Genomic DNA, 23,932 nt, shown 5'->3' with positions numbered 1-23,932 from the left:
TAAGATATGGGAGAGATTTGGGGATTGTCAGATCAGGAATTTAAAATGAGTATCACTGGGGATCCCTGGGTGGCTCAGCAGTTTAGCGCCTGCCTTCGGCCCAGGGCATGATCCTGGAGTCCCGGGATCAAGTCCCACATCAGGCTCCTGCATGGAGCCTGCGTCTCCCTCTGCCTATGTCTCTGCCTCCTCTCTCTCTCCTCTCTCTCTCTGTCCTGTCTCTCATGAATAAATAAATAAAATCTTTAAAAAATAAAATAAAATGAGTATCATTAATAAACAGAGGGCTTTAATGTATTCATATTCTCACTCATTTATTCATCGGTTTAATCTGCTTTGTACAGTATTTAAAATACATTTGTTCAGCAAGATGCCCTTTAAAAAAATAAAAAAATGTATTTGTTCATATAATATCATATGTACCTTTATGATGTATTTGGATGTAACAAAATTTGTTTATCTTATTTGTGTTAAATTTTTTCTTTATGGAAGTCCTCTCCAGGAGATTTTTTCAATTTGTTTATTTTTTAAAAAGAGATAGCCTGAATTTGCAACCCATATTGAAGAATGGATGAAAAACTTAAAGCACTCCTTTATTTATCATTTTATTTTCATTTGTTATTTAAACAACATAATTCTATGCCAGATTATGTGGTTACTCTGAGCACAGAGAAGTGAAGAAAGCAATCAAAAGCCTACTCTCTTTGAGCTTTCCATTCTGAAGAGGAAGAAACACACCACAATAATCATGCTTAAGAAACTTCAATTGTATTCATGTTACAATGAGAGGTAGAGAGAGCACCAGAGATTCTTTCACTAGAAGCTTGAATGAGGGATGTCAAGAGGGAACACAAAGCAGATGAACTCTTTAAAGCAAGTGAAACCTCTAAACACAGACAGTCTGCCATTAGATGCATCCTTCCTTGGATCTAGAATCTCCCAATTGGAGTGCATTTTGGGGATATTATCTAGAATGGTTTGTTGCATATTTGCAAATCAGAGTGTGATGATAGACACGTCACTACAAGTAGATTGTAAAATGAGGAGATAACCTAAAGCTTATGAAAATGTTCAACTTTCAAGGTTAAAAGAAAACGCCTGCAAAGGCACAGAGATGGTGTAGCCAAGCACAAGTGGGAAGCAAGAGGAGAATGATATTCAGAAAGTACTGATAAGCAACAGGTTTTAAACTTGAGGGGCTCTTAGAAAAGGACAGGGCCACCCTGTCCCAATGGATCTGGAAACAGGTGCTATTGATCATTTGGTAAGATCCAATTAGGTAGAAAAATAGGCTGTGTGGACAGTGGAAGAATAGAATGTGGTAAGTTGTCTTCTCTTTTTATTTACAGATCAGCATTGCTGTGGTTCCCATAAATTTACTGAAAAAAATTTTTAAAGAAGTTCTTGGTTTCTTTGGTTTTCTTTATAGTTTTTCTATTTCCTTGATTTTCACTATTCTCCTTATTGTTTCTTTTATTTATTTAGTAATTGCTCTTTTTTTTATAATTTTAAACATTTTTTAAATTTTTATTTATTTATGATAGGCACACAGTGAGAGAGAGAGAGGCAGAGACACAGGCAGAGGGGAGAAGCAGGCTCCATGCACCGGGAGCCCGACGTGGGATTCGATCCCCGGGTCTCCAGGATCGCGCCCTGGGCCAAAGGCAGGCGCCAAACCGCTGCGCCACCCAGGGATCCCGGTAATTGCTTCTTTTATTTCTAGTTTGTTACAGTTGAAGTGAAGAATGCTGGCTTTGGACTTTCCTTCTGCTGTAGCCTGAGCATCTAAAGCCATAAATTATATTTTAATCCTGCCTAGCTACATCTCACAAATTGTGAAATGTTGTAGGTTTTTAAAATTTTTTTTAAATTTATTTTTAAAGTAGGCTCCACACCCAATGTCGGGGCTTGAACTTGCAACTCTGAGATCAAGAGTTGTATGTTCTACCGACTGAGCCAGCCAGGCATCCCTAATATGTTGTGTTTTCATTTTCATTTACTTCAACTGCCCTTGGAATTTTCTTCTGTACCCCATGAGTTATTTAAATGTGGTTATTTAATTTCCAAATATTTGGAGATTGTTCAGGTATCTCTCTGGTAGGTATTGTTTTCTATTTTTTTTTTCTACTGCAAGTAAAGAACTTTATCACCTCAATCCTTTTAATTCTATAGGAATTTTTTATGACTCAGAATATAGTCTATGACTGTCCTGAAGAAATCTGAAAAAAATACATGCCTTAGGTGTTTTATTTGAAGTGTTTCCCAAACAAAGCTACAGTAAGCTGGTTTCTACTGTTTTCTATTACTCATATCATTACTGATTTTGATTTATTCATTCAAGAGATCACCTACTGAGTGGAAGTGTTGATGTGGATTTGTTGGTTTCTCCTTTCAGTTTGTTAGCATATATTTTAAATCTCTGTATTGACGTACTCAAATTTAGAATTGTTATATCTTATGATGAAGAAATAAGTTCATAGAAATTACAGTTCCCTCTAATGTTTAGCAATATTTATTTTTCTCAAGTCCAAAGGTTTAATGTTTTAAAATCATGGTAAATTTCTAACAAGTAGTGTGTCCACGGTATAATTTTTCCATCTTTTAATTTTAAGCAATTATGTGAGTTTAAAATGAGTTTCTTGGGGCACCTGGGTGGCTCAATGGGCTTAAGCATCGGCCGTAGGCTCAGGTTGTGATCTCAGAGTCCTAGGATAGAGCACTGATTCCAGCTTCCCTGGTCAGAGGGGAGTCAGCTTTTCCCTCTCCCTCTGCCTTTCCCCTAACTTGTGCTTGTCTTACTCTCTCTCAAATAAATAAATAAAACTTTTAAAAAATAAATAAACAAATAAATGAGTTTCTTATAGATAGCAGAAAATTTTTTTTGTTGGTTTTAACTTTTTTCCAGTATGGCAATTCTTGCTTTTTAATGGGAAAATGTAGACAATATACACTTGTCCTATGTATACTGTTAGGTATATGTTTTCCTTCTTGCTATATTTGTTCCTATGGCTCTTTGTTCCTGTCTTTCTTAATTTCCTATCTTTTCCTTGATTAGTCAACAGTTTTTAAATGATTCCATTATATCTCCATTATTGGCTTGTTAGCTATTTCTTGTTTAAGTTTAGTTTCCTTTATACACTTTACCACATATTATTTCCAATTACCACACTTGACCATTTATTGTGGCTCTCCACATACTATTGTCAGACTCTTAAACTAGACGCTTCGTTTGTCACCATTCCATCCTTGGCTGTGTTAGGCTGCTGTGCCTTCTTATTACTGCCACATGTGTTTTAAACTGCTGGATACATTTGTATTATTTTGTATTAAATGGTTCAATATTTTTTATTGTTTTATATATTTCAAATTTTCCATCTGGTATTATTTTCTCCCTTACTACAAGAATGTCCTTTAACAACTCACATAGTACTGGTCTGATCATGACGAATTCTCTTGGCTTCTGTTTCCCTGAGGAAGCCTTTCTTTCACCTTTAATTTGAAGGATTTCTTTGCTGAAAATAAAATTCCAGGTTAACAAGGTTTTTTTCCCCCTCCTTCAGCCTTTAAACATGTCGTTGAATTGACACCTACTTTGCATAATTTCTGTTGAGATATCCAAAAATATTCTTGCCTCTCTTTCTTCGTACGTAACCTGCTTTTGATATGTAACTGTTTCAAGCTTTTTCCATATCACTTTTTCTCAGTAATATTACAATGATGTCCTTGCTGTGGCTCTGTGTGTGTGTGTGTGTGTGTGTGTGTGTGTGTGTGTTTATGCTGCTTGGGGGTATGTTGAGCGTCTTTGATGCATAGGTTGGTTGTTTTAATCTAATTTCAAAAATTATCAGCAATCATTTCTTCAGGTAGTTCTGTTGATCCTTCTCACTCTTCTGGCACTTGAAGAATCTGAGACCCTTGTTTCATGCCATGTTCCTTTTGGACACATTCTTCTACTGTTGTGCATTTAAGGTTCCTGATCTTTACATCTTTACTTGAATTTTCATGTGACTTGTAATATTTGTTTTTTGTCTTTTTTTAAGATTTTATTTATTTATTTATTTATTTATTTATTTATTTATTTATTTATTCATGAGAGAGGCCAGAGACATAGTCAGAGGGAGAAGCAGGCTCCCTGCAGGGAGCCTGATGCTGGACTGGATCCCAGGACTCCGGAACCATGCCCTGAGCCAAGGCAGATACTCAAGCCACCCAGGTGTTCCTCACTTGTAATATTTTCAATATTTTCCATCTCTAAAAGTTCCTATCATTTTTATTTGTGTCTTCCCTTTTTTTCCTTCACTGTACCTTGAGGAATAAAGTCACCTTAATTATCAAACTCAAGGAGATGTTGTTCTTTGTCTCAGCATAATGGACAGTTTTCCCGTTTCTGCCAGGAGCTTATGTTCAAGCCTTCTTCATACAGTGTGACTAAAACTGCACTACTTTCCTTTTTAAAATCCAAACTTACATCAAATCTGTATTCCATTAAGATTTGATTTTCATCTATCATATGACATGAGAGCTGACACTGATCTCTGCCTGGGCTGGCAGGTAATCATTGTGGAATTATTTCTGGACAGTTATTCCCACCATTTGAACATCAGATACATCCTTTATTGTAAACCTGTCACTGATAACCATTTTGGGCATGTGTTTTACCAACTCAGTTACCTTATTTTCCTCTTTCTTACACTGCATTTTTCTGTTGTTATGACATGCAGCTAAATTTTTCTACATAGAGATTGATATGCCCAGAGTTGTCCATTGATTCCTTTCTTCCTAACTAAATTGAGTTTCCATCTTTAGGTAGGCCAATGACTTCAGAAAAAAAAATGATAAACTCTTAGACATTAATAATAATGAATTTGCAACGAATATAATGGCCAAGGACACTCTTCATAAGATGAAAAAATGAAAGTGAGTCAAGAACTTTCTCTTTTCCAATATCTAAATGCCAAAATTAGGTGAAAATCCATAAAAAGCAAAAGTATCCTCAAAAAAGATAGCAAGAAAGTATGTAAATTGGGATTAAAATATGAGAGAATTTCAAAGTAAGAATTGAAAGAAATATATATGACATGTGATATAGGATGGTACTGCATCTAGACTTTGCTAAGAAATCTAGATGTTTGACCCTGAATAATTCACTTAACCTCTTTGGACCTCAGTTTCTCAAATGTAAAGGAGGCTGGTAATGTTCCTTAAGTTGTGAGTATTAAATAATCTAGAACACTTAGCAGCACATAGCAGAGTATTTTCCACTGAATGAAACCTTAAGAGCTGTGGCTATTTTACTATTTATTCATAAAGATCTAGAAGAGAATAGTGAACTTCTTCTAGTCTTCTCTGTTACTGACTGCAAAATGATGATAGTCTAAAAATCAGAATCGGGGAACCAATGCCTCATCAATTACATACAGAATATAAGAGGTATACATATATAGTATATGATATACATACACTCTATATTCTGATACCTAGCTCATTTCTCCCATCCTCCCTGCTTCCCAGATCCCATCCTTTCACTACCATATCACAGTGTTTCCTCCCCCCCACCCCCCAGTGTAGACACCCCCAGTGAGCTCTGCCCTCCTCACTCACTCCTCATTAACCTGTCCTGGCCATTCATGCAGCTGCTTCCTTTACCCTTGTGGTTTCTTGCTGGCAATTTTACCTTCCAAGTACAAAAGCCACTAACGGAAAACCAAGAGTTGTGCAAAAGTTCTAGGTTTTTGGAGACTCCTCTTAGAAGAGGCCTTGTTCTCTTATTTTTCTCCTAGTGACATTTTTGGACATGAGGGAATGTCCGTGCTGAAGTAATGTAACAATACAGTAGAAAAAAAAGGAACTAGAAAGCAGGATCCTTTTACTCTGTGACCTGTTAAAATATTTATGAAGGAAGAGAGCCATCTATCTGGCCTAGATGGACAAAGACAATGACCAAGTCTGGAGACTTGACTTTGCTCTACAGAGCCTGTTTCCTGGCAGGAGATTTTTCCTCCAGAGCAAAAAAGGCTAATTTCTGGAAAGAACAGACTCCAATTGGTAAAAAGCCAATTCCTTAGCTTTTATACATTTTTTTTAAAAACATACTTTTCTTTTTTTTAAAAGACTTTATTTTTTTTAATTTTTTATTTATTTATGATAGTCAGAGAGAGAGAGAGAGAGAGGGAGGCAGAGACACAGGCGGAGGGAGACAGGCTCCATGCACCGGGAGCCCGACGTGGGATTCGATCCCGGGTCTCCAGGATCACGCCCTGGGCCAAAGGCAGGCGCCAAACCGCTGCGCCACCCAGGGATCCCAAAAGACTTTTATTTATGCATGAGAGACATATCGAGAGAGAGAGAGAGGCAGAGACACAAGCAGAGGGAGAAGCAGGCTCCATGCAGGGAAGCCTGATGTGGGACTCGATCCTGGGTCTCCAGGATCAGGCCCTGGGCTGAAGGTGGCGTTAAACACTGAGATACCAGGGCTGCCCAAAACATACTTTTCTTAAAGAGCAGTTACCTTCAAAACAAAATTTAAAGAATATCAAGATTTTCACATGTTCCCTGGTTCTGTATATGCACAGTCTCTCCCATTATCAACCTTCCCCCCCGCAGGTGGAATAATTTTCACAATTGCTTCCAAGCATGTAACAATTAATTGTTAGGGTGGTGAACTAATCTGAAATATTGCAATGATCTGTGGCATTCCAAAGCTTGACCCTGGAGAGGCCTAACGAAACCTTCTTCCTTAGTATTTAATGTCTCTAATTGGGTTTTCTTGGGTACCACACAAGCATTGACATTGAATATTTGGAAGACACAAATTGCCTGCAAGATCAGTGTGACAAGCCTAGGAATAGCAGGAATACTTTAGGCTTGCAAGAATTTCTTTCCATCATTTCTTAGACCTCAAAATCTTCCTAGAGAGGTGATCTTTGCTTACTTTTGAGCTGCCATTGGCTGTCTTATAGATGATACTTGTCTGAGCCTTGATGTCATGCTGGCTTTGGCAATTAAAAACAAATAGATGATATTTTATGATTTAATTCTATTAAACTTATTCAACATATCAGTAATTATATAATGCTAAACAGAAAAAATATTCTGACATTACATACAAGAGTATCTAGCAGCAGGTGTAGTATATAGAATTAAACAGTTTAAATTATTAAAATTAATACAATTAATAAAAGTTAAAAATTATTTTGTAATATGAGGCAACAATACACTTCAATTATCCTAAGGAATGTTAATTCTTTAATTTTTCACTAGCTTTTAGCAATTGGGAATAATTTTAAATGTTTAAATACACTGAAATCATTATTATGTCTTTTTAGAAATTGTTAATTTGCATATGCACCTTATCTATTTCAATTTGTATGAGTAAAGAAATGAGAAGTCACTCACCAAATTTAGTTTACGTACTTAAACATCAATAGCTGTAAAATTTAACTTTTAGATAAAAATCTTTAGTCATCCGCAAACCTGTATTAGGTAAACTTTACACTTTCTTTTTTACATATAAACCACAGGTATAAATACAACACATAATTATATGTACTATGTATCCATGCTATTAAGTATTCTAGGAATGTTCACTAAAAACATCCAGAAAGGGTTGCCTGAGTAGCTCAGTGGTTGAGCATCTATCTTTGGCTCAGGGCAAGATCCCAGGTCCTGGGACCGAGTCCCATTTGGGCTCCCTACACGGAGCCTTCTTCTCCCTCTGCCTATGTCTGTGTCTCTGTTTCTGTGTGTCTCTCCTGAATAAATAAATGAAAACTTTTAAAAAAATAAATTTTTAAAAACCACCCAAAAACACTCTGGAAGCAAGAGGCATGAAAAAAAAAAATAAATGGAAGGCAACAGTACTCTAAACCCATGGAGAAAGTGCATAAGGGAAAGCAAAAAGAGAAGTAGAAAGTGAGGGAGACGTTCAGAAATGGAAAACGCGTCTGTTGCCTACTTAAGCTCCACACACGAGGGAAGATGCTCAGAGAAGCTGAAGCCGCGGTTCCCACACTTGCCCAGCGCAGCCAGGCCCACAGCCCCTGCAGGATCCCCGATGGCCCTGCCCTGCTCCTTCTCGGTGGCCCTGGTGCTGCTCAGCTGCCACTCCCTGTGCTGTCTGGCTTGCCACCTGCCGACACCCACGGCCTGCGCAACTGGAGGGTCCTGACGCTCCTGGGACAGATGAGGAGACTCTCCGCCGGCTCTTGTGACCACTACACCAATGACTTTGCCTTCCCCAAGGAGCTGTTTGATGGCCAGCGGCTCCAGGAGGCGCAGGCCCTCTCTGTGGTCCACGTGATGACCCAGAAGGTCTTCCACCTCTTCTGCCCGGACACGTCCTCTGCTCCTTGGAACATGACTCTCCTGGAGGAACTGTGCTCGGGGCTCTCTGAGCAGCTGGATGACCTGGAGGCCTGTCCCCTGCAGGAGGCGGGGCTGGCCGAGACCCCCCTCATGCATGAGGACTCCACCCTGAGGACCTACTTCCAAAGGATCTCCCTCTACCTGCAAGACAGGAACCACAGCCCGTGTGCCTGGGAGATGGTCCGAGCAGAAATCGGGAGATCCTTCTTCTCCTCGACAATCTTGCAAGAAAGAATCAGGAGGAGGAAATGAGACCCGCCCGGGTCCGCACGGAAATGACATTCCCTGACTGATCAGAGCACACTTGCACGTGTCCTGCCGCCTCAGAGAAGCTCACGCCTGCCGTCACGGTGACACGAAGGCAATCGGGTGTCCAACGTGTTCAGGACGGGGCAGCACCATCAAGTCAAGTCGACAAACAGCCGCTTACTTTCACATAACCTTGCCCATCTCTCTACTTACTACTCATTCGTTTATTTATTTATTTATTTATTTATTTATTTATTTATTTATTTGTATTTATGGCTCAACTGGGTTCTCTTTGTATACTAGTAGGTGTACCGTCACTCTGTGATTCAGGGGGAGTGGGGATGCTTTCTATTTATTAAGTTTTTTATTCTTTTGTTCATTAAACCGTTCTCTGCAAGCATTCTTGCATTTGTGGTTTCTTTCGAGACGGAGGGAATCAGAAGAGAATCTGATGAAAGAGTGGATCGTATGACTCTTCTCCTCAGGATTCTGTTACTCTCATGAGAAGTCAACCCATAGTCCTCCTCGATGCCAGTGCGTATGTGCCTGTCAGGCTGAGGGTGCACACGACCGATCCCATCTCCTACCCTGTATCTCTGAGTTCTGTCGAGAAAAAACAAACCTCCAAACAACCAGCAGATTGAAGTGATGGCAGTCATAGCACACGGTACAACAACAAGAAGAAGGGACATAGGAACTCTGTAAGCAGAAAAGGAAGCAGGCATATCCGGAAATATAATCAAGCAGCACTAGATAATACCTTCCCTATTAGACTGGTGGATGTCCCAGTGCCAATATCCTTCAGAAAATGCCTATTGGGGTCTGCCAGTTACAAGCCGGTCCGTTCCCTTGAAGCCTAGCAATGGAAGCGCTGCCAAGGGAACAGAGTCCCAAAGGAGAAGTGGTCTCCAGATGGATTCCCTTGTGGATCCTGTGTGGCCATGTGACTTCTAAGGGCAAGCCACTCACTGAAGCCCAGAGTCTGTGGAGGCTCCCTCCTTTTTGGAAACTCTCCTCCGAGAGGCCTTGTTGTCTTCTTTTGCTCCTGATGACAGACCATTATGGACCGGAGGGCACGTCCCCGTTACAACCAGGGGACAGTGGCTGTAGGAACAAGCAAAGACAAAGCGGGAGGATTGGACTCGGTGGTCTGTCCGATGCTCTACAGCAGAAGACTGCCCCCTACAGCCAGCAATGCACTGAGATAGTGACCAGGCCTGGACACCTGGCTTGTGTTGTGTGCATCAGGTTGCCCCTGCTGTGTGATTCATCTCCCGAGGTAAAAACAGGTTTTCTAGGAGGAACGGATTCAGAGAGTGTAAAAAGCCAATTTCCTCAGCTTTTCTCTCTCGCTCTCTCTCGCTCTCGCTCTCGCTCTCGCTGTCTCTCTCCCCCTCTGGAAAATACAGTGTTCCAAAGAGCAGCGAGGTAGGCAATGTGGTTGGCAAGGTCGGGTAAGCAGCCAGATCTTGGTTTCAGCTGAGATCCTCATCTCAGGGCGGGTGGATGGAACCCCACATCAGGCTCCCCACAAGCGCAGAGACTGCAGAGGATTCCTTGTCCCTGGGGCACCTGGGTGGCTCGTTCCATGAGGCATCTGTCTTTGGCTGGATCGCCAATCCCAGGGTCCTTGGATGGAGCCTGTCATCGGGCTCCTTCTCAGGTGGGTGTCTGCTACTCCCTCTCCTCCCCTGCTCATGCTGCTCTCTATATTGCTTTCACTCTCTCTCTCTCTCTCTTTCTCTAAAAATCAAGATATCTTTTACGAGTAGTTAGCTGCGCAGAAAAAAAAATACGACGTAGAGAGACTTTTCCCACCTCCGTGGTCTGTATCTGCATAGTGTCCCTGGAAATGAACCTTCAGCCACCTGAGGGAATCCCTGTGACAAGGCTTCCAAGATTCTGGGCTCTGTGAACTAGTCTTAGATAGTCCAGTGGTCTGTAGGCTCTCCAAAGCTCAGTCTGGGAGGGCCCCAGCCAAAGCTTCTTGCTTCCTGTTTGTTGTCTCTCCTTGGGCTTTCTTGAGTACCACACAAGAAGCATGGCCGTTGAATTAGTGGAAGAGCCCTGAAATGTGTGCCGAGGAGGGCGACACACCTAGGAATGACAGGCCCCTGTGAGCAGAGGACTTTCTCTCCATCCGTTCCTGGATCTCAAAGTCACTGGGAGAGGTGGCCTTGGCTGACTTGGGAGCTGCCTTTGGCGCTTTGTGGATGTGGCTTCTGTGTGAGCCTGGAGGTGATGTGGGCTTTCAGCATTTCAGAACAAAGAGATTCTGCATGATCGTTTGACTTTACGAAAGTCAGTCAACGCATCAGTAACTGGACACAGTGCAAAACAGAAAAAAAGGAGTTTTGAAAACACCTTGATGAGTACGGAGTCGCAGGTGAGGCAAGAGATCACTTTGTCAGCCGAGGCAACATGAAATGGCCTTACTGCAGAAACACATGTCAAGGAAGTAATTCAACTCTTCGATTCCGATCAGCAGTTCGGCATCGTTCTAAATTGGGAGAGACTCTGCGTTCATTCTCTTGTCTTTGTAGACATGGTTCACCTGCATATGTGCTTTCCGTATCAGAAATCATGTACCTATCAGTACTCGATAGGTCCCTCTTCAACGTTGGCCATCCCATTCCACGTCGGAAGCCTAACAATTGGCCTTCATGTTTACCAGCGTTAGACATCCTTAACCCTGCGTCGCCTTCACATGAGAAGGGTGAACCGACACGGGGTTGTGTATGTCCAAAGTTCAGATAGGAGCATGGGACATACACTGTACTCTAGAGACAGCGCATCCGGGTTCCGAACTTTTCTGGATGATGCGTGAAAAGCCAATCCAGAAGACTCTGGAGGCAAGGGCAGTCATGACAAGCACGCCCATGTAGTTGGGAAACAGTGCTCTAGAGCCAGTCGAAAGTGCATCATAAAGGAAAGCAAAAAGAGAAGTAGAAAGTGAGGGAGACGTTCAGAAATGGAAAACGCGTCTGTTGCCTACTTAAGCCCCACACACGAGGGAAGATGCTCAGAGAAGCTGAAGCCGCGGTTCCCACACTTGCCCAGCGCAGCCAGGCCCACAGCCCCTGCAGGATCCCCGATGGCCCTGCCCTGCTCCTTCTCGGTGGCCCTGGTGCTGCTCAGCTGCCACTCCCTGTGCTGTCTGGCTTGCCACCTGCCCGACACCCACGGCCTGCGCAACTGGAGGGTCCTGACGCTCCTGGGACAGATGAGGAGACTCTCCGCCGGCTCTTGTGACCACTACACCAATGACTTTGCCTTCCCCAAGGAGCTGTTTGATGGCCAGCGGCTCCAGGAGGCGCAGGCCCTCTCTGTGGTCCACGTGATGACCCAGAAGGTCTTCCACCTCTTCTGCCCGGACACGTCCTCTGCTCCTTGGAACATGACTCTCCTGGAGGAACTGTGCTCGGGGCTCTCTGAGCAGCTGGATGACCTGGAGGCCTGTCCCCTGCAGGAGGCGGGGCTGGCCGAGACCCCCCTCATGCATGAGGACTCCACCCTGAGGACCTACTTCCAAAGGATCTCCCTCTACCTGCAAGACAGGAACCACAGCCCGTGTGCCTGGGAGATGGTCCGAGCAGAAATCGGGAGATCCTTCTTCTCCTCGACAATCTTGCAAGAAAGAATCAGGAGGAGGAAATGAGACCCGCCCGGGTCCGCACGGAAATGACATTCCCTGACTGATCAGAGCACACTTGCACGTGTCCTGCCGACTCAGAGAAGCTCACGCCTGCCGTCACGGTGACACGAAGGCAATCGGGTGTCCAACGTGTTCAGGACGGGGCAGCACCATCAAGTCAAGTCGACAAACACCGCTTACTTTCACATAACCTTGCCCATCTCTCTACTTACTACTCATTCGTTTATTTATTTATTTATTTATTTATTTATTTATTTATTTATATTTATGGCTAACTGGGTTCTCTTTGTATACTAGTAGGTGTACCGTCACTCTGTGATTCAGGGGGAGTGGGGATGCTTTCTATTTATTTTTTTATTTTTTTTTTTTAATTTTTATTTTTTTATGATAGTCGCAGAGAGAGAGGCAGAGACACAGGCAGAGGGAGAAGCAGGCTCCATGCACCAGGAGACTGATGTGGGATTCGATCCCGGGTCTCCAGGATCGTGCCCTGGGCCAAAGGCAGGCGCTAAACCGCTGCGCCACCCAGGGATCCCGATGCTTTCTATTTATTAAGTTTTTTATTCTTTTGTTCATTAAACCGTTCTCTGCAAGCATTCTTGCATTTGTGGTTTCTTTCGAGACGGATGGAATCGGAAGAGAATCTGATGAAAGAGTGGATCGTATGACTCTTCTCCTCAGGATTCTGTTACTCTCATGAGAAGTCAACCCATAGTCCTCCTCGATGCCAGTGCATATGTGCCTGTCAGGCTGAGGGTGCACACGACCGATCCCATCTCCTACCCTGTATCTCTGAGTTCTGTCGAGAAAAAACAAACCTCCAAACAACCAGCAGAGTGAAGTGATGGCAGTCATAGCACACGGTACAACAACAAGAAGAAGGGACATAGGAACTCTGTAAGCAGAAAAGGAAGCAGGCATATCCAGAAATATCATCAAGCAGCACTAGATAATACCTTCCCTATTAGACTGGTGGATGTCCCAGTGCCAATATCCTTAAGAAAATGCCTATTGGGTTCTGCCAGTTACAAGCCGGTCCGTTCCCTTGAAGCCTAGCAATGGAAGCGCTGCCAAGGGAACAGAGTCCCAAAGGAGAAGTGGTCTCCAGATGGATTCCCTTGTGGATCCTGTGTGGCCATGTGACTTCTAAGGGCAAGCCACTCACTGAAGCCCAGAGTCTGTGGAGGCTCCCTCCTTTTTGGAAACTCTCCTCCAAGAGGCCTTGTTGTCTTCTTTTGCTCCTGATGACGGACTATTTTGGATAGGAGGGCACGTCCCCGTTACACCCAGGGGACCGGTAAGGTAAGGTCGGGTAACCAGCCCGATCTTGGTTTCAGCGGAGATCCTCATCTCAGGATGATTGGATGGATCCCCACATCAGGCTCCCCACAATGGCAGAGACTCTAGAGGATTCTTTGTTCCTGAGTCGCCTGGGTGGCCTTTCCATGAGGCGTCTGTCTTTGGCTGGATCTCTATTCCCAGGGTCCTGGGATGGAGCCTGTCATTGGGCTTCTTCTCAGTTGCATGTCTCCTACTCCCTCTCCTCCCCTACTCATGCTCTATATATTGCTTTCTCTCTCTCTGTCTCTCTCTTTCTCTCTCTCTTTCATTCTCCCAAAATCAAGATATATTCTATGATTATTTAGCTGCGTAAGGAAATTGATTTGAGATAGAGTTTTGTGATATCCTTGGTCTGTATTTGCGTAGTGTCCCTGAAATTGAACATTCAGCCACCAATCTTTGTGATAAGGCTTCCAAGATTCTGAGCTCATTTACATGGGTCCCCTGCCCACCTCCCTAAGGAATTGAATCTCCCTTACTCATAATATCCCTCTCGTTTTTGCTCTGGCATTTCAAAACATTATGTCTGGTATAATGATGACTTGATTGAATCAATTTTTCAAATGTCAGGAGATTTTAGTTACATGTCAACCCTAGAAGCTGTAGTTGATTTTAGATAACCTTGCAGATCTATTTACCGGTGTATATAACAACTTATTCGACTTTTATAAGATTATTTTCACCTTTAAGAATATTATTATACTTTCATTTTATGGTTAGAGAAAAAGTATTTTCTTTATATTTTTCAATTTATTATTTCAGTAAATACTCTGTATAGATAAATCTCGTGTTTATTTTTTTAAAACAAATAATCCGATTTAACTCATTGAGAAAATGTAGAATATAATGCACTTACTCATTATTACGTTATTCATTGTACACGTTAAGAAGAGACTTTCTCTAAGCCAGTTTGTGTGTTGCTGTCAAGATAAAGGTGGACATAACAAATCCAATCGTGTTTGTAGCATTGAGTGTTTAGAGAAACCAACCTCAAAACAATAGTCATATTGAAGTAGTATCTTTTACCTTAAGAAGTATAATGAGAAGAAGGGGAAATGGAGTTCTCTGAGCACAAGGTGCAATAAGTTAAGTCAGGAAACAATAACAGAAGCATTAGATATCTCCTGCGATTGACACCTGTACACCCAAGTGTAAATATTCTTCGGAAAATGGATATTTGTGTCTGTGATTTATAAGCAACTCCATTAACTAATAGCCTAGGAACAGAAGTGGTCACATTACAAGAGTAGGGCATGAGAAAAGTATTTAAGATTGATTCCTTGGGTTTGCCTGGGTGGCTCAATGAGTTAAGAGTCTGCCTTAGGCTCAGGTCATGATCTCAGAGTCCTGGGAAACCACAGCTCAGGCTAGTACTAGTAGGAACACTGAAGCTAAAATTGAAGAATTACTGGAAGTTCCATAGTGATGAGCAGCATCACTATGAGATTGAAAAGCAGCAAGATATCCTATCTGTGGGGGCCACACACATTTTGTGAGTTTTGCCTTTGGGTGCCTCCCCCATGTTCTCACTGTAAAGATCAGAGAAAGATTCTGGTGCTTCCAGCAGTGTAAGGAAAAAAGAAGTCGGGATCCCTGGGTGGCGCAGCGGTTTGGCGCCTGCCTTTGGCCCAGGGCGCGATCCTGGAGACCCGGGATCGAATCCCACGTCGGGCTCCCAGTGCATGGAGCCTGCTTCTCCATCTGCCTGTGTCTCTGCCTCTCTCTCTCTATCTGTGTGTGACTATCATAAATAAATAAAAATTTATAAAAAAAAAAAAAAAGAGGGAAGGAAAAAAGAAGTCAATGGGAATACTCCCATTCCCCTGCACAAAGGCCTGCCTTCCGGGGAAACTATATTCCCAGAGCCTCGTCCACCTGGGGGAAAGTTAATCCAAGTTCAGCCCTCTTTCCTCTTCCACTCGGGATGGGAAATGCAGAACTGCAAGTCCCTCTAACTTTCCTGTCTCCCCTAGCAGGGTGGTAAAAAAAACCAAACAAACTGGGAAGCTTTTGTGAAGGTCAGAGCTTAGGGACACAGGCTCACTAAAAGTCAGAGCCACAATCATAGGATTAGAGAACACTTCCCATCCCCCATCCCTACTACCACCTAATAGAGTTCCTGTATAATAACAAGATTTCCAAGAGAAAGAACTGGACATTTCAGCCTTTAGGTAAGAAGAAGGCTGTAGGGAAACTCAAAGACAAAGGGGAGGTAAAAGCATGGACACAAAAAGAAATTTTAGCCTTTAACACACACACTCACAGCAAAGAGCAAAGACACCCTGAGTCCTAGCAAGATAAATGTAAAACTCAGCCCAAGGCCAATTTATATCAGTTCCCAGTTGTACCCAGTATGTCATGTTCAGCTTTTAACAAAGTTTACAAGGCATGCTAAAAAGCAAAAGACTCAGCCTGAAGAGACACAACATGCACCACAACTAGACTAAGATATGGGAGAGATTTGGGGATTGTCAGATCAGGAATTTAAAATGAGTATCACTGGGGATCCCTGGGTGGCTCAGCAGTTTAGCGCCTGCCTTCGGCCCAGGGCATGATCCTGGAGTCCCGGGATCAAGTCCCACATCAGGCTCCTGCATGGAGCCTGCGTCTCCCTCTGCCTATGTCTCTGCCTCTCTCTCTCCCTCTCTCTCTCTGTCTGTCTCTCATGAATAAATAAATAAAATCTTTAAAAAAATAAAATAAAATGAGTATCATTAATAAACAGAGGGCTTTAATGTATTCATATTCTCACTCATTTATTCATCGGTTTTAATCTGCTTTGTACAGTATTTAAAATACATTTGTTCAGCAAGATGCCCTTTAAAAAAATAAAAAAATGTATTTGTTCATATAATATCATATGTACCTTTATGATGTATTTGGATGTAACAAAATTTGTTTATCTTATTTGTGTTAAATTTTTTTCTTTATGGAAGTCCTCTCCAGGAGATTTTTTCAATTTGTTTATTTTTTAAAAAAGAGATAGCCTGAATTTGCAACCCATATTGAAGAATGGATGAAAAACTTAAAGCACTCCTTTATTTATCATTTTATTTTCATTTGTTATTTTAAAACAACATATTTCTATGCCAGATTATGTGGTTACTCTGAGCACAGAGAAGTGAAGAAAGCAATCACAAAGCCTACTCTCTTTGAGCTTTCCATTCTGAAGAGGAAGAAACACACCACAATAATCATGCTTAAGAAACTTCAATTGTATTTCATGTTACAATGAGAGGTAGAGAGAGCACCAGAGATTCTTTCACTAGAAGCTTGAATGAGGGATGTCAAGAGGGAACACAAAGCAGATGAACTCTTTAAAGCAAGTGAAACCTCTAAACACAGACAGTCTGCCATTAGATGCATCCTTCCTTGGATCTAGAATCTCCAAATGGAGTGCATTTTGGGGATATTAATCTAGAATTGTTTGTTGCATATTTGCAAATCAGAGTGTGATGATAGACACGTCACTTACAAGTAGATTGTAAAATGAGGAGATAACCTAAAGCTTATGAAAATGTTCAACTTTCAAGGTTAAAAGAAAACAGCCTGCAAAAGGCACAGAGATGGTGTAGCCAGCACAAGTGGGAAGCAAGAGGAGAATGATATTCAGAAAGTACTGATAAGCAACGGGTTTAAACTTGAGGGGCTCTTAGAAAAGGACAGGGCCACCCTGTCCCAATGGATCTGGAAACAGGTGCTATTGATCATTTGGTAAGATCCAATTAGGTAGAAAAATAGGCTGTGTGGACAGTGGAAGAATAAGAATGTGGGTAAGTTGTCTTCTCTTTTTATTTACAGATCAGCATTGCTGTGGTTCCATAAATTTACTGAAAAAAATTTTTAAAGAAGTTCTTGGTTTCTTTGGTTTTCTTTATAGTTTTTCTATTTCCTTGATTTTCACTATTCTCCTTATTGTTTCTTTTTATTTATTTAGTAATTGCTTCTTTTTTTATAATATTTTAAACATTTTTTAAATTTTTATTTATTTATGATAGGCACACAGTGAGAGAGAGAGAGGCAGAGACACAGGCAGAGGGAGAAGCAGGCTCCATGCACCGGGAGCCCGACGTGGGATTCGATCCCGGGTCTCCAGGATCGCGCCCTGGGCCAAAGGCAGGCGCCAAACCGCTGCGCCACCCAGGGATCCCGGTAATTGCTTCTTTTATTTCTAGTTTGTTACAGTTGAAGTGAAGAATGCTGGCTTTGGACTTTCCTTCTGCTGTAGCCTGAGCATCTAAAGCCATAAATTATATTTTAATCCTGCCTAGCTACATCTCACAAATTGTGAAATGTTGTAGGTTTTTAAAATTTTTTTTAAATTTATTTTTAAAGTAGGCTCCACACCCAATGTCGGGGCTTGAACTTGCAACTCTGAGATCAAGAGTTGTATGTTCTACCGACTGAGCCAGCCAGGCATCCCTAATATGTTGTGTTTTCATTTTCATTTACTTCAACTGCCCTTGGAATTTCTTCTGTACCCCATGAGTTATTTAAATGTGGTTATTTAATTTCCAAATATTTGGAGATTGTTCAGGTATCTCTCTGGTAGGTATTGTTTTCTATTTTTTTTTTCTACTGCAAGTAAAGAACTTTATCACCTCAATCCTTTTAATTCTATAGGAATTTTTTATGACTCAGAATATAGTCTATGACTGTCCTGAAGAAATCTGAAAAAATACATGCCTTAGGTGTTTTATTTGAAGTGTTTCCCAAACAAAGCTACAGTAAGCTGGTTTCTACTGTTTTCTATTACTTCATATCATTACTGATTTTGATTCTATTCATTCAAGAGATCACCTACTGAGTGGAAGTGTTGATGTGGATTTGTGTGTTTCTCCTTTCAGTTTGTTAGCATATATTTTAAATCTCTGTTATTGGACGTACTCAAATTTAGAATTGTTATATCTTTATGATGAAGAAATAGTTTCATAGAAATTACAGTTCCCTCTAAATGTTTAGCAATATTTATTTTTCTCAAGTCCAAAAGGTTTAATGTTTTAAAATCATGGTAAATTTCTAACAAGTAGTGTGTCCACGGTATAATTTTTCCATCTTTTAATTTTAAGCAATTATGTGAGTTTAAAATGAGTTTCTTGGGGCACCTGGGTGGCTCAATGGGTTAAGCATCGGCCGTAGGCTCAGGTTGTGATCTCAGAGTCCTAGGATAGAGCACTGATTCCAGCTCCCTGGTCAGAGGGGAGTCAGCTTTTCCCTCTCCCTCTGCCTTTCCCCTAACTTGTGCTTTCTTACTCTCTCTCAAATAAATAAATAAAAACTTTTAAAAAATAAATAAACAAATAAATGAGTTTCTTATAGATAGCAGAAAATTTTTTTTGTTGGTTAACTTTTTTCCAGTATGGCAATTTCTGCTTTTTAATGGGAAAATGTAGACAATATACACTTGTCTATGTATACTGTTAGGTATATGTTTTCCTTCTTGCTATTATTTGTTCCTATGGCTCTTTGTTCCTGTCTTTCTTAATTTCCTATCTTTTCCTTGATTAGTCAACAGTTTTTAAATGATTCCATTATATCTCCATTATTGGCTTGTTAGCTATTTCTTGTTTAAGTTTAGTTTCCTTTATACACTTTACCACATATTATTTCCAATTACCACACTTGACCATTTATGTGGCTCTCCACATACTATTGTCAGACTCTTAAACTAGAACGCTTCGTTTGTCACCATTCCATCCTTGGCTGTGTTAGGCTGCTGTGCCTTTCTTATTACTGCCACATGTGTTTTAAACTGCTGGATACATTTGTATTATTTTGTATTAAATGGTTCAATATTTTTTATTGTTTTATATATTTCAAATTTTCCATCTGGTATTATTTTCTCCCTTACTACAAGAATGTCCTTTAACAACTCACATAGTACTGGTCTGATCATGACGAATTCTCTTGGCTTCTGTTTCCCTGAGGAAGCCTTTCTTTCACCTTTAATTTGAAGGATTTCTTTGCTGAAAATAAAATTCCAGGTTAACAAGGTTTTTTTCCCCCTCCTTCAGCCTTTAAACATGTCGTTGAATTGACACCTACTTTGCATAATTTCTGTTGAGATATCCAAAAATATTCTTGCCTCTCTTTCTTCGTACGTAACCTGCTTTTGATATGTAACTGTTTCAAGCTTTTTCCATATCACTTTTTCTCAGTAATATTACAATGATGTCCTTGCTGTGGCTCTGTGTGTGTGTGTGTGTGTGTGTGTGTGTGTGTGTTTATGCTGCTTGGGGGTATGTTGAGCGTCTTTGATGCATAGGTTGGTTGTTTTAATCTAATTTCAAAAATTATCAGCAATCATTTCTTCAGGTAGTTCTGTTGATCCTTCTCACTCTTCTGGCACTTGAAGAATCTGAGACCCTTGTTTCATGCCATGTTCCTTTTGGACACATTCTTCTACTGTTGTGCATTTAAGGTTCCTGATCTTTACATCTTTACTTGAATTTTCATGTGACTTGTAATATTTGTTTTTTGTCTTTTTTTAAGATTTTATTTATTTATTTATTTATTTATTTATTTATTTATTTATTTATTCATGAGAGAGGCAGAGACATAGTCAGAGGGAGAAGCAGGCTCCCTGCAGGGAGCCTGATGCTGGACTGGATCCCAGGACTCCGGAACCATGCCCTGAGCCAAGGCAGATACTCAAGCCACCCAGGTGTTCCTCACTTGTAATATTTTCAATATTTTCCATCTCTAAAAGTTCCTATCATTTTTATTTGTGTCTTCCCTTTTTTTCCTTCACTGTACCTTGAGGAATAAAGTCACCTTAATTATCAAACTCAAGGAGATGTTGTTCTTTGTCTCAGCATAATGGACAGTTTTCCCGTTTCTGCCAGGAGCTTATGTTCAAGCCTTCTTCATACAGTGTGACTAAAACTGCACTACTTTCCTTTTTAAAATCCAAACTTACATCAAATCTGTATTCCATTAAGATTTGATTTTCATCTATCATATGACATGAGAGCTGACACTGATCTCTGCCTGGGCTGGCAGGTAATCATTGTGGAATTATTTCTGGACAGTTATTCCCACCATTTGAACATCAGATACATCCTTTATTGTAAACCTGTCACTGATAACCATTTTGGGCATGTGTTTTACCAACTCAGTTACCTTATTTTCCTCTTTCTTACACTGCATTTTCTGTTGTTATGACATGCAGCTAAATTTTTCTACATAGAGATTGATATGCCCAGAGTTGTCCATTGATTCCTTTCTTCCTAACTAAATTGAGTTTCCATCTTTAGGTAGGCCAATGACTTCAGAAAAAAAAATGATAAACTCTTAGACATTAATAAATAATGAATTTGCAACGAATATAATGGCCAAGGACACTTCTTCATAAGATGAAAAAATGAAAGTGAGTCAGAAACTTTCTCTTTTCCAATATCTAAATGCCAAAATTAGGTGAAAATCCATAAAAAGCAAAAGTATCCTCAAAAAAGATAGCAAGAAAGTATGTAAATTTGGGATTAAAATATGAGAGAATTTCAAAGTAAGAATTGAAAGAAATATATATGACATGTGATATAGGATGGTACTGCATCTAGACTTTGCTAAGAAATCTAGATGTTTGACCCTGAATAATTCACTTAACCTCTTTGGACCTCAGTTTCTCAAATGTAAAGGAGGCTGGTAATGTTCCTTAAGTTGTGAGTATTAAATAATCTAGAACACTTAGCAGCACATAGCAGAGTATTTTCCACTGAATGAAACCTTAAGAGCTGTGGCTATTTTACTATTTATTCATAAAGATCTAGAAGAGAATAGTGAACTTCTTCTAGTCTTCTCTGTTACTGACTGCAAAATGATGATAGTCTAAAAATCAGAATCGGGAACCAATGCCTCATCAATTACATACAGAATAATATAAGAGGTATACATATATAGTATATGATATACATACACTCTATATTCTGATACCTAGCTCATTTCTCCCATCCTCCCTGCTTTCCCAGATCCCATCCTTTCACTACCATATCACAGTGTTTCCTCCCCCCCACCCCCCAGTGTAGACACCCCCAGTGAGCTCTGCCCTCCTCACTCACTCCTCATTAACCTGTCCTGGCCATTCATGCAGCTGCTTCCTTTACCCTTGTGGTTTCTTGCTGGCAATTTTACTTCCAAGTACAAAAGCCACTAACGGAAACCAAGAGTTGTGCAAAAGTTCTAGGTTTTTGGAGACTCTCTTAGAAGAGGCCTTGTTCTCTTATTTTTCTCCTAGTGACAATTTTTGGACATGAGGGAATGTCCGTGCTGAAGTAATGTAACAATACAGTAGAAAAAAAGGAACTAGAAAGCAGGATCCTTTTACTCTGTGACCTGTTAAAATATTTATGAAGGAAGAGAGCCATCTATCTGGCCTAGATGGACAAAGACAATGACCAAGTCTGGAGACTTGACTTGTGCTCTACAGAAGCCTGTTTCCTGGCAGGAGATTTTCCTCCAGAGCAAAAAAGGCTAATTTCTGGAAAGAACAGACTCCAATTGGTAAAAAGCCAATTCCTTAGCTTTTATACATTTTTTTTAAAAACATACTTTTCTTTTTTTTAAAAGACTTTTATTTTTTTTAATTTTTTATTTATTTATGATAGTCAGAGAGAGAGAGAGAGAGAGGGAGGCAGAGACACAGGCGGAGGGAGAAGCAGGCTCCATGCACCGGGAGCCCGACGTGGGATTCGATCCCGGGTCTCCAGGATCACGCCCTGGGCCAAAGGCAGGCGCCAAACCGCTGCGCCACCCAGGGATCCCAAAAGACTTTTATTTATGCATGAGAGACATATCGAGAGAGAGAGAGAGGCAGAGACACAAGCAGAGGGAGAAGCAGGCTCCATGCAGGGAAGCCTGATGTGGGACTCGATCCTGGGTCTCCAGGATCAGGCCCTGGGCTGAAGGTGGCGTTAAACACTGAGATACCAGGGCTGCCCAAAACATACTTTTCTTAAAGAGCAGTTACCTTCAAAACAAAATTTAAAGAATATCAAGATTTTCACATGTTCCCTGGTTCTGTATATGCACAGTCTCTCCCATTATCAACCTTCCCCCCCGCAGGTGGAATAATTTTCACAATTGCTTCCAAGCATGTAACAATTAATTGTTAGGGTGGTGAACTAATCTGAAATATTGCAATGATCTGTGGCATTCCAAAGCTTGACCCTGGAGAGGCCTAACGAAACCTTCTTCCTTAGTATTTAATGTCTCTAATTGGGTTTTCTTGGGTACCACACAAGCATTGACATTGAATATTTGGAAGACACAAATTGCCTGCAAGATCAGTGTGACAAGCCTAGGAATAGCAGGAATACTTTAGGCTTGCAAGAATTTCTTTCCATCATTTCTTAGACCTCAAAATCTTCCTAGAGAGGTGATCTTTGCTTACTTTTGAGCTGCCATTGGCTGTCTTATAGATGATACTTGTCTGAGCCTTGATGTCATGCTGGCTTTGGCAATTAAAAACAAATAGATGATATTTTATGATTTAATTCTATTAAACTTATTCAACATATCAGTAATTATATAATGCTAAACAGAAAAAATATTCTGACATTACATACAAGAGTATCTAGCAGCAGGTGTAGTATATAGAATTAAACAGTTTAAATTATTAAAATTAATACAATTAATAAAAGTTAAAAATTATTTTGTAATATGAGGCAACAATACACTTCAATTATCCTAAGGAATGTTAATTCTTTAATTTTTCACTAGCTTTTAGCAATTGGGAATAATTTTAAATGTTTAAATACACTGAAATCATTATTATGTCTTTTTAGAAATTGTTAATTTGCATATGCACCTTATCTATTTCAATTTGTATGAGTAAAGAAATGAGAAGTCACTCACCAAATTTAGTTTACGTACTTAAACATCAATAGCTGTAAAATTTAACTTTTAGATAAAAATCTTTAGTCATCCGCAAACCTGTATTAGGTAAACTTTACACTTTCTTTTTTACATATAAACCACAGGTATAAATACAACACATAATTATATGTACTATGTATCCATGCTATTAAGTATTCTAGGAATGTTCACTAAAAACATCCAGAAAGGGTTGCCTGAGTAGCTCAGTGGTTGAGCATCTATCTTTGGCTCAGGGCAAGATCCCAGGTCCTGGGTACCGAGTCCCATTTGGGCTCCCTACACGGAGCCTTCTTCTCCCTCTGCCTATGTCTGTGTCTCTGTTTCTGTGTGTCTCTCCTGAATAAATAAATGAAAACTTTTAAAAAAATAAATTTTTAAAAACCACCCAAAAACACTCTGGAAGCAAGAGGCATGAAAAAAAAAATAAATGGAAGGCAACAGTACTCTAAA

General features: G+C 40.5%; 1 protein-coding gene, 1 long non-coding RNA gene and 1 pseudogene across 2 annotated transcripts in view; 2 read left to right on the top strand and 1 right to left on the bottom strand.

Annotated features, from left to right (window-relative positions):
- LOC119873922 overlaps nt 1-23,932 on the bottom strand; it is a 105,089-nt gene that overhangs the window by 41,172 nt on the left and 39,985 nt on the right. The gene's annotated exons all lie outside the window — the stretch shown is intronic.
- On the top strand, nt 8,054-8,645 carry LOC119876812 (annotated as a pseudogene).
- Nucleotides 11,643-12,271, top strand: LOC119876811 (interferon alpha-1/2). The gene has a single exon (XM_038552523.1). It carries the CDS (start codon nt 11,708-11,710, stop codon nt 12,269-12,271), a length of 564 nt encoding a protein of 187 aa, XP_038408451.1. The 5' UTR covers nt 11,643-11,707.

This window comes from Canis lupus, chromosome 11 (assembly GCF_011100685.1).
Source record: "Canis lupus familiaris isolate Mischka breed German Shepherd chromosome 11, alternate assembly UU_Cfam_GSD_1.0, whole genome shotgun sequence".
Classification (NCBI taxonomy): domain Eukaryota; kingdom Metazoa; phylum Chordata; class Mammalia; order Carnivora; family Canidae; genus Canis; species Canis lupus.
This window is presented reverse-complemented; position numbering and strand designations above follow the sequence as displayed.

Bases quoted from the DNA above. Each gene is read 5' to 3' on its own strand.
- LOC119876811 (XM_038552523.1), top strand. From the start codon at position 11,708: ATGGCCCTGCCCTGCTCCTTCTCGGTGGCCCTGGTGCTGCTCAGCTGC.